The 18,326-nt window shown below is 30.7% G+C and overlaps 1 protein-coding gene across 1 annotated transcript in view; it reads right to left on the reverse strand.

Annotated features, from left to right (window-relative positions):
* Nucleotides 1-3,356: 3,356 nt before the first annotated feature.
* The window catches only part of dpr4 (defective proboscis extension response 4), a 58,703-nt gene continuing 43,733 nt past the window's right edge, over nucleotides 3,357-18,326 (reverse strand). Inside the window, exons 4-5 of the mRNA XM_077434208.1 lie at nucleotides 5,465-5,622; nucleotides 3,357-3,583 (exon numbers count right to left, since the gene is read on the reverse strand). Coding sequence (XP_077290334.1) covers nucleotides 3,447-3,583; nucleotides 5,465-5,622 — 295 coding nt within the window. The 3' untranslated portion in view covers nucleotides 3,357-3,446. The remainder of the gene's footprint in view (nucleotides 3,584-5,464; nucleotides 5,623-18,326) is intronic.

Here is an 18,326-nt window from a genome sequence, read left to right on the forward strand (position 1 = left end):
GAACACACTCTAAAGCGCAGAATGGGACCTATACGTGGACTCCAGGGATGAGAGGCGTATCTTCATGTCATTATCAATCAAAATAATTTATTCGGAGTATTTCTGCAATGCTGCAGGCCAGACATGGATATTTGTGACTCCAAGTCGATCGCTTCTTATCAGAGTTTGCCAATTTATCTGATTTTATTGTTGAAAATTGTTCCTCATCAAATCGGCAAAACCATCTTACCTACTATTTGTAACTACTATTTGAATATGATTTTAAATTTATATAATATATATAATTTCGAAAGAGACTTTGTATGTATGTATGTATGTTTGTTTGTTTGGTTCGAAGGACCCGGACGTTTAATTTAATAACAAAAACAAATGAATATTCAAATAAATTTAAATACAATAAAACAATTCAAATAAATTTAAATACAATAAAACAATTCAAATAAATTTAAATACAATAAAACAATTCAAATAATTTTAATAAAATGTTTACTATTAGATTGGCCATGTTTAAGCGGTTTATATTACAAATACCGAGCCGTGACAATTGATTTCGCGACAATATTTACTTTATTTACTTTGCGTTTATGGGGTTTCCACAGCAATTATCTTATTTATCACAATGAATGTATGTTACGTACAATTTGGTCATATTGAAAATTAAAAAAAATATTGATGCCAATGAAAATATTCGAATGCGTACTTTCAGCTACTCAAATTTCAGAAGCTAAAAAAGTTTGCAATTATATATGTATCGATATGAAGAAAAAATATTTTTTTATAAGTCATTTAGTTATTGAAAAATTATTCAATAAATAAAATTCAGGAGCTTCTCTGAAAAAAAATACCTAAGATATTGTGAAAGCATATCCAATGCTAGAAGAAGAAAAACTACTAGTGATATTTAGCGTATTCTATAATATTCTAGAAATGCACCAATTTACTGGTATAATAAGTTTATTAAATTTTATTTGTGAAAAATAATTAATCTGAAATATTTTGAAAACTAAAAATTATCAAAACTTATTAAAATATCTCTTACAATTCCGATGACAACAACAGAACCGGAATTGTGCATTTCTTCATCAAATACATAGAATAAATGTTTTTCAGTAATTTTAACGAGATCGTAATTGAATTATTTTCTGAAGAAAAAACTAGGACAATGATGTTTATATTTACGTAAATCTATGTATCTATATAATTAAAATTGGGTTAAATTTTGTTGATTCCATGTAATCGTCTTTATTTAATTTATGATTTGTGGTTTATTTTTTTTATATAACATGCAGCACCCCCAAAAATATTTTCCATAGCCATAGGTGTCATTCGAGGGTTAAACTCGTAATGGCATCATGATAAAATATAAATTAAAATAAATGTATGTAGTCATATATGTAGTCCGATTTTTAGGACCGTTGGCCATGTAACTTCCCTCAAGTGTATCGAATAAATACATTCTAATATGTTTCACATCTTTAAGTGATGCTACTAAAATATGAATATGTTGACTAGCTACGTTAATACGTTTACGATGAACTCGACTTGCAGTTTGAATTTGGAATTGGACTTATTGGACCTAACAGATTGTATGATATATGTACAAATGTGTATACATACAAATGTGAAATAAATTAAAACAATACTATTTTAATATATCTCTTTATTCATAAATTTATTTACAAAAGTCAATACTAGAATCTTAAACTATAAACAACATGTTTTTATAATGATTTTTTCCCCGTTTAGTCTACACTTAGAAAATTTTGATATATGTAGATACATGTATATTTCTTAAATTACACAATATTTCATTTTATGAATATTTATATACAATTATGTGTTTTTTCAATAATTTTACTTATAATACAAGAAAACTACGTATGTATATACACACCATGAAGTATTACGAATAGTGATTTTTCATTTTTATTTCTTTGAAGCATTTCTAATATAATAATATGGAAAATAAAAATTGAATACCTATAATTTAACATACACATGTAAGTATTCAACGCTTAATTTTATAACAAAAAAAAAAAATAACGCCATTGCTACATTAAAATAAATATTTCTTTTTGACAGTTCTTTTTAATATGTAACGCAAAAAAAATGTAATTTGTATGTTGTCTAAATTATTAACATCATTTGAATGTTTCAATGTATATTATATATCTTCACAAATATCACACAATGAATTACTAATATGATATACATACATTCATAAATACATGCATACATGTATGCAATGACAAGCAAATATCTTGGCTCAAACCAAAGGTGAGCATTGACCTGGTAAAAACTTCATCAAATCGATCATATAATATAATATAATAGAAGAGAACATTTTCATCACACAGCAATAATAATTAATATTACGGTAGTGATTATTTTATTACATATAAACCACTCTTAAAGTGCAAAAGTGACTATGTACTTTTAAAACAATCTTATTTTATCAAAATAAAAAAAAAGTTTGACTTCTGAATGACACATTTTCAGAGCCTAGAATAATTTATATAATATTTTACACAAATATAGAATACGCATGCACAAATGGGTATACGAAATGTTTCAATACTTATAATTCACTAAGTTTTAATCAACCGGCAAATATAAGATTCATAATAAGTAAAATTTGCTTTCGTATTTTTTCAAAGAACATGAAGTTACGATGTACATAACGGAAATAAAACTTTTCCAATTATTATTTATGACGAAATTGTTCACTACAAAAGTTTTGCGCAGCAAAAAAGTTTATATAAGTTCATATGTAAAATTGGTGTCAATATAAATGCAGTATTAAAAAAATTACGGGAACGTAATTATGGTTCAATTAATTTAAATTGAATTAATAAATATTTGAATGTAAAAAAAAACTATATAAATGTACATACATGTAGGTTGAGGTACTTGTTCAGTAGGGAAAATTAAATTCTGGTATTGTAAAAAGTAGGTAGTTCAGAAATGTAGATTTCTTTTAGTTAGACCTATTTTAGGCTCAATATGAGAATGATTTAAAACATTTTTGATTTTTTTGAAATATTGATTAATATTACCCATTAAATAAATTTGATGAATAAATAATATTTTTAATTATTATTACATTTATATTTGAGTAATCTTGATAATATTATAGTTTATACATAATAATAAATATTAATTTACTCACATTTTATTTTAGCACAAAGATCCTCACGGAACAATTTTGGTTTGAAATTGCGAGTTACAATAATGTATCACACGATGCTGGCTCGCGGTGATACAATTGATTTACGATTATTATTATTTATATATGTATACATTAATTTTAAATCGTAGATTCACATATATTATTAATTTATTTTTTTCATACTTTTGATAGAAACACGTACATACATTCACTTTGACTGCATTTTTTAAAGTTAGATTTTGGTCCAGGTGTCACAGGTTTGAACTGGAGGCCTCAGTCAAGTGTTTGCCAGGAAAAGTCGCAATATTAATGCGACAATCAGTGCTTGGGGTAAATGGAGTAGTGATGCTCCACCTGTTTGCATTGCAGCCGGTCTTTCTCCGCTTAGCACGTGCACGACCACCGATGCTGAATCTGTGTAAGTAAGCAAAGAGTATTTATTGGGGCGAAACGGTATACATCTAATCTTAAGGGGGGTTTTCTTAAAATTTCGTCGCCGTCACAGGTAATGGTCGCATTAATGCCATTAAGCTCTTGGGAAAAACCCTAATAATGTTGGAGCAAATAAATGATCCGAGTTCGAATGTAGCGTGCACCAATATATCACCTGGATGGAAGGAGAAAAAAAGATTTGCCTGGTACGTAGAGAGTAATATAGGAGGATTTTGTGTAATACATTGATCGGATTTTCAAAGGAAATGTAAGACGGAAAAAAGCAGAGAAACATTTCACCAGAGCAGAAGAAAAATGGCGTCCCGGCATAATGGAAAGGTGAAGGTGCCAGTTGATGGTGTAAAGTTGTGAGATGAGAAATTCGACGGAATACGTGCACGGCATATTAAAATGGATGGTGAAAAAAATTATAATTGTATCAGCAGCTATTTTTAAAATGTATGAAAATATTTTATTTTTTATATTTACCATGGTGCCATTACAATTTTTCCTCAGGCAACATTTATGGCTTAAGTTGTACACATGTACTGTCAAGGCGAAAAATAGGCAAATGAATTATAATCAAATCTGGAGTAGCATTTCATTCGTCTGCTGATTTATTTGCGTTTGGATGAGTCCCGCTCGGTTTCTCGGAAGAAAAACGAATGTTTTTGGGATTTGCTCGGTTGATTGATTTTCGAAAATGAAAGCGTTTCCTTTACGCTTGAGGCTTTGAGCCGAAGTAATTCGTGATTATCTTCAATGGTTTTCGTGCCAAAGTTAAATATTTTGCCACGTGTGTATATGACAAATAAAAAAAATTGACATAGAACAAGGTCATTCGATTATCCGATGTGGGGGTGGATTGTACAAACATATGTATGTACGAATTATTTTAAAAAATCCTGATTTATTTTTTTATGAAATAAAATAAAATTAACAGTTACCGTAGCATAAATTTACCGAGTCAAAGAGAAAAAAAAGAGAAGTAAAAGTACTCGTGTGTGTGTATGCATACAATTGTCCCCGCGATGAGATTCATTATGATGAAATAAATCACCGTGAATCAATTTTTAATTAAAACAATATATATCTGAAATATTGTGTAGATATGTGTCATAAGTCCATAATTTAGCTAAGTTGAGTAATTAATTAAATTTTATTTCTATTTTTATAATCAGTGCAAATTGGCAACTTTTAGAAATAGCATCGCTTTTTCTAATAATACAATGTATTAACATTTTAACTTAAATTTCAGAACACGGATCAATAATTTTTTAAAACACACTAATTGAAATGTTCCGAGCAAAAAAAAAAAACAGTAGAAAATAAAAGCTAAAACTTATGAACAATTGAACCATAATCAGAGTATAATATAATTTTTATATTCAGTCTTTAAAAAGCTGCTCTGATAAATTGATCCTTGTGGACTTAATCGGCATTATGCTTTAAACTATATTATTATTTTAAAATAGTTTATATTTCAATAATAAATTAGAATTTTGAATCAATTAAATATTAAAAAATTCGTCTGTGAACTTTTGGTTGCCGGACGCTTGGTTGAACGGACATTAGGCCGACGGATGTTTGGCTGAATGTGTATCGCAATTACTCAAAACTCGCCGAAAACAGATATGTTCATTATTCAGAAATCACCCCGATCTTATTAAAATTTAATCTTTTTCATAAATTTTCATATTAAGCAATTGATAAATTTTGTTTATCCAAGCATCCGTTCGGCCAAATGTCCATCGGCCTAATATCTTTTCTGCCAAGCGTCCATCGGCCTAGTGTCCTTTTGGCTAAATGTCCGTCAATCATAAAATTTTAAATAAAAAATTTATTGGAAAATATTATATTTACCGGAAGTACTGGGAGAACACGTGTAATTTCCAGAATCTGTAGGACCAGCTCTGGCGACGAGAAGACGTGAAGTTCTAGTTTTCCTTTCAGTCTCCACGCTAACGCCACCGCGAGCCGCATAATTCACGACTGCACCATCATGATACCAGTATATGAAGCTGTAACACGAAATCAATCAAAGTTATTCTACACAATTATAACAAATGACCATCATCATTGGTTTACGATATCCACTTGGTTCACTATTCATGTATCTACGTACCATGTACTTACATATGTATATAATATATGTACTACGTATTACGTGTATAATTCCCGGAAGGATCTTGACGAAGGACGAAAGCTTAGCGGAAAAGATTTAGTACATGTATGTACATATATGTATATATGTATATATGTATGTAGTTAGTAACGAGCTTCATAGCAACAACGGTTCAAGAATTTAGACCCTTTGCTCAGACCCTGGGGTCAGGAAGAAATTTATTTTGCGATCAACACGTGTGGAGCACTAACCAACCCTCATAATTCTCGAGAATTTCAAGTAATTCGACTACTTGTAATTAGGCTGCCCGTAATTTGCTACCACAGCTCAGAATTTTCCAGTACGCATATTATTACGAGTAATAAATATTGTCAAAATAAAAAAAATCCTTAGTTTTTAATTTATATCAGCGTTTCTGTGCTTTTGCTCCATACAATAATCACTCGAAAGAAGTACGTATAAAATATTACAATACGAGAAAAAGTACGTATAAAATATTACAATACGAGAAAAAGTACGTATAAAATATTACACTACTTATTTAAGTTTTTATTTACAAAATTATTTAAATATTTTTATTTACAAAAATTATATAATATATTGAAATATGTAATATATTGAAATATGTAATATATTGAAAGTTAAACTTTATTTAGTGTATTCCTCTTGCCTAATGGAAACTAGCAAGTTTATTAATATTTGTTTGCAATGTTGTCAGCGACAGATGACGATCGCTTCTATTGACAATATTAAGATGGTTACAAGCTTTTGAGGAGAGGAGATAAATTGCGTGACCATATCCAGATTCAGTGAGATAAGATGTGGAAAATGCAATGAAATATAACCTTGCCTTCTGTCAGAGACGAGGAAATGTAATCGCCATTTCAGTGCTTATTCATACATTATCTTTATTTACATAGTTTAAATCTAGTTTGGGCTCTCACATCACTTTGCAGATCTATAAGAGTTTCTTTCAGTTCATTAATATCAATAGGTTTTGAACTTTTTTCCTATTATGCTGTATACTTTTCCTATTATGCTGTATGCTGTATATTAAAATAAAACAAATATATAAAGATAAATATTTTGTGAAATAGGAAATGATCACTAGATGAGAATCTATTTTAATAAACTTAATATGTATAATGAACATAATTTATAAACAAGAAAAATCATTTCAATATCAAAATCATATATTTATATCAATTGCAATCACACCATGTTTTGGGGCTCATTATCACAAATATTCTGGGGCTCCAAGAAAGGCCACGTGAACTCCAGTTGAGAAACACCGAATCAGATTTCTACCTTAAGGTAGAACCACATATGTAGATATAGAGAAAACACCCCCTGGAGTGTTTTCGGTGAAATTTAAAATTGAACTTGCAATTCAATATTACTGTAAATTGAATTCATACTAAACGATCTACCGCTCTATCGGAAATATATATATTTTATTCCGATTCTCCTCTATAGTTTACTATTCCTCTTCAAAAGTCGAGGCTCAAATGAGGCCTCCCGGACCTCGGTAAAGAAACTGGTTTATACAATAAGTATACACATACAATCTTGATAGTCGGATTAAATGGAGATAACATGATCCGAACAATCGAGAGGAGAAAAGAAAAAGATAATATAATATCTCTTTTTTTCGCAGTAATGGATTAGATATTGACCGTCCAGATGATCGATTTTGAATGAATCATATGAAAATACGCTTCACTTCATGATTGTTTCATAATTTAACGCTCTGCGCTACCATTCTTAGATAGTACACAACAAACTATTTAGTATTATATAATCAGCAATTTTTGTCTGCTATAATTTTTGTGCTATTTTCAACTGTCAATCGTAGCTATTGTGGCTCATGATTTCTACTACGTTGATTGATAGGTAATTTAAAAGAAAACAATTATTTTTAAATTATTAGATTATTATTAGAAAACTATACATATATTATACATACATGGCTAATATCAATATTCTGATCGTTTTTACGTACGCTGAAATATGTCGAACGCCAACGTTATTTCCTACTTTATTTTTCGATGCGTTTCGTGCTGTTTGCACGTGAATTTTCCTCAGGTTTTCCGTTTTTCTTTTGAGGCGGTCTCGCGTAAGCGAGGCCCGGGTTAACAATAAAGCCTCAGAATGCGGTCGCGTTTTTCACCCCCACCCACTCCACAGCCTCGTCACCGTTTCTATGGAGGTTTTTTTTTTGTTTCTAGCATTCTTGTGAGCACATACACACGTGTACGTGGGTATTGGGGTGTGTTTGCTTCGCGGAGTTTCCCTTTTGTCCCCGTCTATTTGTGGTCGCATAAAAAATGTGAAGTTCCAATGCGAGCGCAGCTGTCGCAGACGTTGGTTTCAGTTTCTATTAAAGATGCGGGCCGGATGGGTTTCGTTTTTCAGTGGAACTATTGTTTTCAGACGGCTGCTTATTAACACTCCCCTATTTTGTTCACTTAGATTAAAACGCCGCGTTGAATATGGTGTTTTACGGAAATTACACTTTTGGATGCCTGATACTGGCTGCACTAGACAGACTTTACTTGTAAATCTAGTATACATATACATACATAAATAACCAGCAGTGTGGACTAGTGGTCAGCATACATATATGCTGTTGAACATAGTGGTCACGGGTTCAAGTTCCACTGGTTGCTGCTGGCCAGACCTTGGTTTGTGACTTCAGGTCGATCGTTTCCTATCAGAGTGTGCCGATTTATATTATTTTTATTGAAACGGTTCCAACAAATTGGCAACATTTAGCCATTTCTCGCGATTTTCGAGTTTTCGGCATCTTGAATTCCGCTGATTCGTATAAAAATGCTGCAAATTAGTTCACAAATGTCTCAAAAATTTCAGCATCTTGAGATTTGACGATTTTTATAAAAAAAATTCTCCGAAAATGTATGCAAGCTTATCAAAAATGTATCCATAGATGTCTTTATGAAGCTTTGTTAAAATTATTCTAAAAATTGTATATCGATGTTTGTAATTGGTTAGGAAGACGCATTGGCGTTTACCTGTAAGCCCTACTTATGTATGTTAGCTCTACTTATGTATGTATGTATGTAAAAAATAAAAATACAATATTTATACATGCATTGATTTTATATCATAATATGGTTAAAATCTTGAAATGAAAATAATCCGCAAAAAAAGAAGAGTGGTAAAGATAGGCTTTATATCACATACATATACAAATATAATATGTGTGGAAGTTGTTTTTCCAAAAAGTTATGATATAATTTTATTTTATCGTAATTATAATATATCTTAAGTAAACTTTTTAAGTATCGGAATTTCCTGCAATGCTATTAAGATCTCAATTTTATTAAAATAAAATTTTAATAATACTCTTATCTTCATACACAGAGTGTGTATTTATTTTTTTTGTTTTTGTAATTTTTTGCTTTTTGTTATTAATTCTCTAATTTTTTTATTTTTTGTTTTCTCCCTCATATTTTATTTTATTATGTAGGCCATTGTGGCGCATTAGGTTCTTCCTATAATGCCACAATGGTCCAAAATGTTAATTAAATAAATAAATAAATAATACTAGTGTTTTACCCGGCTTCGCTTGTAATATAAGCCGGTTAAACATGTTCAATCTAATAGTAAACATTATATTAAATTTGTTTGAATAGTTTTATTTTATTTAAATTTATTTGTTTTTTTATTAAATCGTAGTAGAACGTCACGGATTCTACGAACTAAACAAATACACATATATACAAAGTCTCATTTGAAATTATATATTAGATTATACATATATGAAAGCACAAGGAGTAAGGAATACTTAATAATAATATACAAATGCAAACCGCCAAATTATATTTCGGAAATGAAATATATTGATTTTATATTATGCGTGGTATTACATTTATTTTGGATATTTATTACATATTTTTGCGACTCGATAAATAAATTTTTAATTCTCAAAATCATACTAAATGATGTAAAGCAACTAAATTCAAATCCATTTAAAGTAAACTATGTATGTATGTATATAGATCAGATTTTATTACGTGAATGTTTTGGCTTGTCAGAATTTTCTTTGTTGAGATTTCGCTTGTCAAAGTTTCAAATTACCAGACCGTCTTGCAAAATTTTGGCCCTAAAATCTTGTGGATTAAACTAAAACCAAGGATGCTAAATTTAATAATATGAGAGCTGACGAGCTGTTCCGAGCCGCTGAAGACCGATGCGGATATTTTAAAATAACACTGTTCGACACAAAAAATGGTTCAGAGACAACACCAAGATATAGAAAAAATACTGGGCATAGATCTATAAGAAAAGTCATACATGTATCGTCTCTGAACCAAAAAAAAAGTCGTTATTTGTCGAACAGTGTAATCGATGAGGTGGCATTAAGAAAAAGATGAAGAAGAAAATGAATAAATTATAATTTAAAAAATGACGCAATTGATTTACGTATAAGTTTACGCATCTAAATAAACATAAATATTAACATATTCATTGTTTTTATGATAATCACGTTACATTTTAGATAATTACTAAGATTTGAAATATCAATTTGATTTTTAAATGTTTTTTTGCGCGATCGTAATCGCAATTCAACATCTATAAATAATTTAAGAATCTATACATCCAACTATGAAAACGTATGTATATGAAAACAACTTTAATAACACTGAGCAACAAAAAAAAAACACCAGAGCGGATACTAGCCAATCTTTACTAAGTTTGACCCACTGAATTCGAATATGATATTGATTTTTATTGGTGGGTGATCGTTTACGAGATATGAGCGTTTAAAAAAATCCGCGATTTTTACAGTTTTTTGGCTTTTGCGGTCTTTAACTCAAAATTTAGGATTGTTACGCTCAAAGTATTGGAATCAATATTATAAATCCTTATAAACGTGGTGAAATAAAAAATTTGCAAAATAAATGAAAAATAGCACGGAAAAAAAATCCGTAAAAAAAATATATTTTTGACTTTTAAAATTTGCTAGACAATTAATTAGAAGTATTTCAAAGAAATGAAATATAACAATTAATAGGAAAAGTATCTGATTATTGATTCCAATACTCACTTTGAGCGTAACAATCCTAAATTTTGAGTTAAAGACCGCAAAAGCCAAAAAACTGTAAAAATCGCGGATTTTTTTAAACGCTCATATCTCGTAAATGATCACCCACCAACAAAAATCAATATCATATTCGAATTTAGTGGGTCAAACTTAGTAAAGATTAGCTAGTCTCCGCTCTGGTAACTCAAAAACGTGATTTTTTTGTTGCTCAGTGTAATTAACAACGAAACGTTCGTCGTTGAAATGAAAATTTCATGTATCCGTAGGAAAGTACGTTTATCGCAGCGAATCTATACGATTTCGAACGTGTACATATTTTGTATTTTTATTCCCGATTTTTTCTCACTTTTTTTGGCATCCGGGATTCCCAGTGGTGAATATTTAATGCGGCAACCCCCAGCATATTCAACCCTGTAAAAGTCGATTGTTTGTCGTTCGTGGCGCGTGTTTGGCCTTGTTTTTATGATACCTGTGAGACATACATAATTCATATTTAAATAAAAATAAAAAAATCCTACCAAACGAAGGTGTTGAAAAAAATAATACAATCGATGAAGATCGTTGCATATTGATATCAAATTCAGGTATTATATTTATGTACATACATACATATATGATAATTCTTAATGTTTGTTTATTCCTTTAAAACTTGCCTTAATGTGAAATGTAAATGTAAAATATCCGCTAGCCACTGTGCTGGAAGCTACGCGTGCAACTAACAAAATTGTGATTTAAGTTAAAATAATGCCACATCTGCGAGGTTAATTATTGTAATTAGCTTTAAAAACCATTTTATCATGTATAAAATGTAAAATAATATAAAATAAGTGCAGGAAATGAAAACAATAGCCGCTATATCAAAGCCGTCATTACATTCTCTCATTGATCGTTGAGCGCGGCACTGAATTCCCCTCTCTCTCGCATCCATGTACAAGGGGCTTCCAGAGAAAATAATTATTTCTGATGATATTGATCAATGTTTTTATTTTGTAATGATATTATTCGAATCATTGAGGCTTTGATGAGAAATACATGAAATATGAAGACTCTGCATTCAGAATATTTGGAGAAATAAAATAAAATATAAGTCCTGGTCACTCGGTATCCATCACAGTGTGGCAAGTGTTTAGTAAAATATTTTTTTAGTATTTTAAAATTTTATCTTGGCAGATAAGCCTAAGCCATATTTTTCCGCACTGGCTCATCTCTTATCGACATTTGCATAAAGTAACAGCATTGACATTTGTAAAATCTTTAAGGAATATTTTATGGGGGTAGGTTTATTCTAAAACAATAGTCGATTGATTGAGGAGGATTTTGGATTATTAATTAGGCTTTCAGTTTCATTAAACCGTCAGCTCAGCGTACATTTTGAATTCGTATCGAACAAACCTTTTAAACGTCATCAATTATTATAATGGCAAACGAAAGTGCTTTATATAATATTCCATGCGAAAGTCTATGTAATATTCCAACAGAAAATGACAGCTGAAAATGATTTTTAACGGTAAAATTTTATTTGAAATTTCACTTTGTTATCTTTCGAAGATCAATTAATGTATGTATGTACATATGTACAGATATGATAAGTAAAGTATATTATTATTTATCACCCTCGTCAAAGGTGGCGATTTTAAATTTCAATAAACACATACATATGTACATTCATACGTATTAGGGTTTCTGACCCGTTTCGACCCGGGACAGACATTCCTGGGAATTCACGGAATATTTGTTTGTCCCGTGTCCCGGAGATCTCGACTCCCGGGAATTGGATTTAAAAAAATCTTGAAAACATACATTTTCACGACTACACGAAGGAAAATAATAAATCAAATACACAAAGAATCGTAAAATATTCTCAAAAATTAAAATCGAAGAAAGAAGTAGCCTAAAACTGATTTTTTAACACAAATTTTAAATAATTCTGATTTTATATCGAATAAAACATTCTTATGATGTTGTAATAAAAACGAATATATATCCTACGGAGAAACTATTATGAAGCGAGTATTATCCTTTTTGTATTGACGATTCCAAAATGGAAAAAACTCTTTTAGATTGGGATGAAGATGAAACAATTGTTTGTTTGACGATGAATGAAGAATTAAATAAGGAGTTAGCAAAGACGAATATAAAAAATAACGTAAATAAAAATAACCTCCACTTTGAAAAAAAATTAAAATATACATGCTGACAGGAGAAAAAAACCGACAAGTTAAAAAAATTGTTTTCGTCCCTTTTAACAATAAAACCAACTTCGACCGAAACTGAAAGAGTTTTTTCCATTGCTGGTGATTTTTGTACCAATTCGAGAATTAGACTTTCGGATTCTCATTTAAATATTGCAGTATTCTTAAGAAGCTTCTTTAAATAAGTTAACTTTTATAATTACAGTTTTTCGAGTTAAATATTATGTATTGTTTTGTAAATAAATAAATATTTTTTTATTAATAAAACATATATTAAATTGAAAAAAAAAGTTTTTTACATGTGTCCCGGGATCCTGGGAATCCCGGGAACGATCCCGGGCTCCATCCCGTGTCCCAGGAATTGAAAAAGTCCGGGAAATCAGAAACCCTAATACGTATATAATGTACATCTGTTCTGTTACATATGTACATACTGATCGATTTGCTTGAGCAGTTCCGGCTTCAAAGGAAACTTTTTATAATTCATGGACTTTTTATAATTCATATCATCCGCAGAAGTTTTGGAAACTCTGAATTTTGAGTACCTTTAATAAAATTTAACGAGACCGAAATTTGATTACGATTGCAATGAATTAATTATCATTCTGTGTCGTCCCTACCTCAAACAAAAGCTTCTCAACCAGTTTGACAAAGGGTTCGACAATACCTCGTAGAAACGGTACGCGTGCTTTATCCTGCGGATCGGAACTCGTCGACATATTTATTGTTCTCGCTATTGGCGTTTCTTTCTCGCGTTTAATCAACGAAAGCAATTAATTTTTGTTTATTATTTATTTCGCAATGGCGAGTGATCGGTGAGATGGCGATGGATTATCTTATACGACTTGCCATGACGGCGAGTATTCATGAGCGATTCTACGAAAATATAACATTACTAAAGTTTTACCCGTTAATATACCAACGGGTGTTATAGAAAGAATTGTAATTAATGAATGTTTAAAAATAGACAATTGACGCTAGGTGTAGGTTGAATCATTAATTTTTCTTAATAGCCTACATCAACGTTTCTCAACCGGGGTCCATGTCCCTTTGAAGCCCTAGAACATTTCAAGAGAGGCACAAGTCAAAAACATCAATTTTCGTTAAATGAACTCTCCATTTCTATATCTCGTTGGCTTGGTACTCGGATCATCATAGTGATCATTCCAGACACATTTTCCAATATCTCTGCTTGATATTGAATTTATTATTTAGCATAATGTTTATGTATGTCAGCGGTACACCGCTACTAACTGTCAGTTGGCGTCACCCGCATTGGCCCGCACTATGGGGTACCAACTCTTAACACTAACACACATGTGTACCAACTGTTCAGCATGAGCCACATTATTATAAACTAGTGAATAGCCCGATGAAATATCATCGCATGGGTATACAATTATTATATATCCGTATAAAACTAAAAAAAAAAATCCGAAACCGGAACCGTTATTTTCGTAGACTCTCATATATAGTTTTCAATTCTTTATTTGTAATAATTTTCAATTCTTAAAGTTAACGTTAACAAAATGTTAATTAAAGTTAACAAAATGTAATATTTTCCGATTATACACAAACGGTCATTGACCTCGTAACGTTGAATATTATTATTACACATAACAAATTACGTGCATATACATATGATGTGTATTTACAACATGTATTCTGGGCGAGGATATGGCGTGCGGCGCGGGCTCGTGAGAACATTTCGTTTGGATCGAAGGGTCTTTATATACATATATGATAATAATAATCATAATATATATATATATATATATATATATATATATATATATATATATATATATATATATATATATTTCTTCTCAAAACCACAAAACTGTCTTGAGATTGTCAAAAGAGGCGATCTTCATTTGTCGCTGACAACATTGCAATCAACATTAATAAACTTTTTAGTTTGCATCATTCACAAGGATCACACCAAATACAGTAAACTTTAAAGTAAGTACATATTTTGTTTTTGTAAATAAAAGTAAAAATGTATGTATGTACGTATGTAGTTCATAAGAAATATATTTACACTTGTTTTTCTTTCGAGCAACTTGTAGGACACAGAAATATTAAACTCAAAAGGAGGTAGATGTGTATATGTGTACATACTTATATTCCATATTAAAGATAGACATAGAGAAAATGTTTATAATTATTATATGTACATTCATATGTAGGATTCAATTCGCAAAGGGACACGTATTATATGTAGGTGGTCAATGACACTCGAACAACGTCTTAAACTATGTATGTTTATTTCGGCGTTTTGTCATACCAAATTAAATAATAATAATATTTTTTTATTCCAGACGATAGGTAGATTAGAGCAATCCCCATCGTTCATATAAATAATATATTGATAATACAAATATAAATAATAATAATAATAATGAATCAATTAATGTCTATTTAAGGTGGTCGATGAAGTATGTAGCTCCATCCACCGAACCGGTCTCCGTGACGGGCCGGAATGTGAAATTACCGAAAACGCAAATATCGGAAGGCAAAGATCGAAAATCGAAAGATCAAAAAAAAGGGCGCATGGTAAACCGGTACATACTCACTTAATTTGAGCGAGCAGGATACAACAGGAACAAGAGGAACAGGCTTTTCCTCCCGTATTAATGTGCGAAGGAAAAGCCTGTTCCTCTTGTTCCTGTTGTATCCTGCTCGTCCAAATTAAGTGAGTATGTACGTGAGTATGTACCGTTTACCATGAACCCTTTTTTATCTTTCGACTTAAGATCTTTCAATTTTCGATCTTTGCCTTCCGATATTTGCGTTTTCGGTAATTTCACATTCCGGCCCGTGAGGTAGACCCCCACCGAACATACCGAGATGGGCGGAAATGAGAAGACGCGGCAGCATGCAAATAATTTCTCGATAAAAATACACGATGACTTAGGGTGGTCGCTCCCATTCTGAGAATGGCCTAAAAGTGAGACGCGTGCCCTTCTACAAAAATTTCCGACGTGCTGCAACCCTTTAGCAGTTGTTGTATTATACCTTTATCCTCTTCGTTGTCTCCTGCCTGTATTTCATCCATAGTTCACCAGTATGGAGGCTAGTATAAAAGTACATAAATAATTGTCTCTTTACCTCTATACTGGAGTACTCTGGAAGATATACTCAATTCATCATTTGTACATGAACTCTTCTGAGTTCGGAAACTAAATCCTATATTTGTACAATATACTATATTATCTTTATATATAGATGGGATGATTGGGTGAGGAGTTAAGCTCAACAAACGAAACGTTGTTGTTTCATCTATTAACCGGATATTATGTTACATGTCCTCGTGTGTACTCGTTAGCGTCGCGTATGAGATAATATGCCTCGTTTGTTTGAATTCGAAATTGTCGGCGCTGCTTTGGAAATAATTGATTTCGACAGATGCTTATCTCGGTGGGTTTGCGAAAATACATACCAACATACAATGTATATGTATAGGATGGGCCAATTATTAGGGTTTGAGGAATCACAAATTTTTCCGTTATTGAATCGATTCAATTATATTATACATTATACATTTTACATGTAATGTATGCAAATTTGTTTCATTTCGATATAGCTTAATTAATATTAAAAAAATAGCGTATAAAACATTAAACAATAGAATATACAAATATGAATTTATGGTGAACGTTGGAGCATTTTCATACTTTGAAATACATATATTGAAGAATAGGAGTGGAAGCTGCTTCAACGAGAATACAATTTAAATGAGCTTTACCGTTTCACAAAGCTCGTTCATAATAACATGAGCTGATGAACAAGACTCTTTTGAATTCCTGCACGGATATTCTCATAAGCTTGTTATATGAGAGCATTCAAGCATATGTTTTTTCAGATGTCCTCACAGGAAGAAAGATCGGACAAAGCTAATTAGTCTGGAAATTTCTTGAAATTATACGATTGTCGAACAGTTTCCGTCTCAGAAAGTTTATTGGGCTTAAAATACCTTAAGTATGTAAATAGCCTCGTCGTGTTATTTACATACTTAAGGTATGTACGTAATTATATCACGAGATCTCAAGTCAGTTACTGTTAAAGCACAACTACTACTACGATTCATCATTCACTAGTTTCATCACCATTAAATTCATCGAAGAAGTTCTTCCTCAAAACGTTACCATAGTTTCTGAATCATTCATTTTTCACAATAAAGTGGCGGCGGTAAGCTCTTTGGATTAAAATAATGGATCTGTCATTTCGAAAAAATATTCCACTATATTCAGCCGTTGTTCTTTCGTGAAATTACGCGTGATGAATCTTCAAAGACTCATGTATAATATATTATATAATCGTTGCTGCCGTCCCTGAATGTGATATTTTCTACCTTGGGGAGCGTAGATTATCGGATATTATTTTAACATATTTATCTGGTAACCTGCGCTCATCATTATTTTCTTAATTTGAATGTGATGTATGAGTGGAATCTTAATCTACTCTCTTCCATTTGGGCCTAGCTGTGATTTTATTTTTTATTTATATTTTGTTTTATTTTATTTTACTTTTTTCTTTTTCTTTCTCCTTATGTACATTTTTATGAAATGTTTTTCTTATGTTCAATATGAAACTAATACTGTGATTTTTGGATTTTATTTTTGATTTTTATACCTTTGTTCATTTTTTTTCATTATGTATTATTTTTCTTTTGTTACTTTATTTTATTTTATCATGTTTTTCTGCTTTTGCTTTTTTCTTTTTATTTTATATTTTACTTATTTTATCTTTGTGTTTTACTTATTTCATCTTTGTTTTTCTTTTGTATCAAATGTAGGCCATTGTATCATTCATTGTATTCCTATAATGCCACAATGGTCCAAAACTATAAATAAAAAATAATATATATATATATGTATGTGTAAGACTCATGTATAATATATATGTTCATATATGTATGTACCAGCGGAAAAGCTTCGCTTATGAATTATCAAATTTGTTATTTTTTTTATTTGCATGATATTGATACTGTCATTTCCTTGTGAAGAGCATACATTTATAACATAAGGCTCGAAAAAAAGCGAACAAGAATACATACATATGTAAACTGTCACTTATGGTTGACGGATCTTCATTAAATTTATCGAATAACTTGAATAAAAGCTGAAACTCATACATACATACAGGTGAAATTTCAGTTTAATTCGCCGAACAGTTTCAGAGAAAACATAAAAATCATAAAGTATTACATCCGACTGAGATAAAAATATGAAAAAAAAACATTATTATATGAAATGCATCAGACCTATTATATGTAAAAGAGTGAAACTTTTAGCCCAATTAAATAGGCGATTTAGTAGATAATTTAATCTTTGAAAT

The sequence above is a fragment of the Arctopsyche grandis genome, chromosome 1, assembly GCF_051622035.1.
Source record: "Arctopsyche grandis isolate Sample6627 chromosome 1, ASM5162203v2, whole genome shotgun sequence".
In the NCBI taxonomy this organism is placed as follows: Eukaryota; Metazoa; Arthropoda; class Insecta; order Trichoptera; family Hydropsychidae; genus Arctopsyche; species Arctopsyche grandis.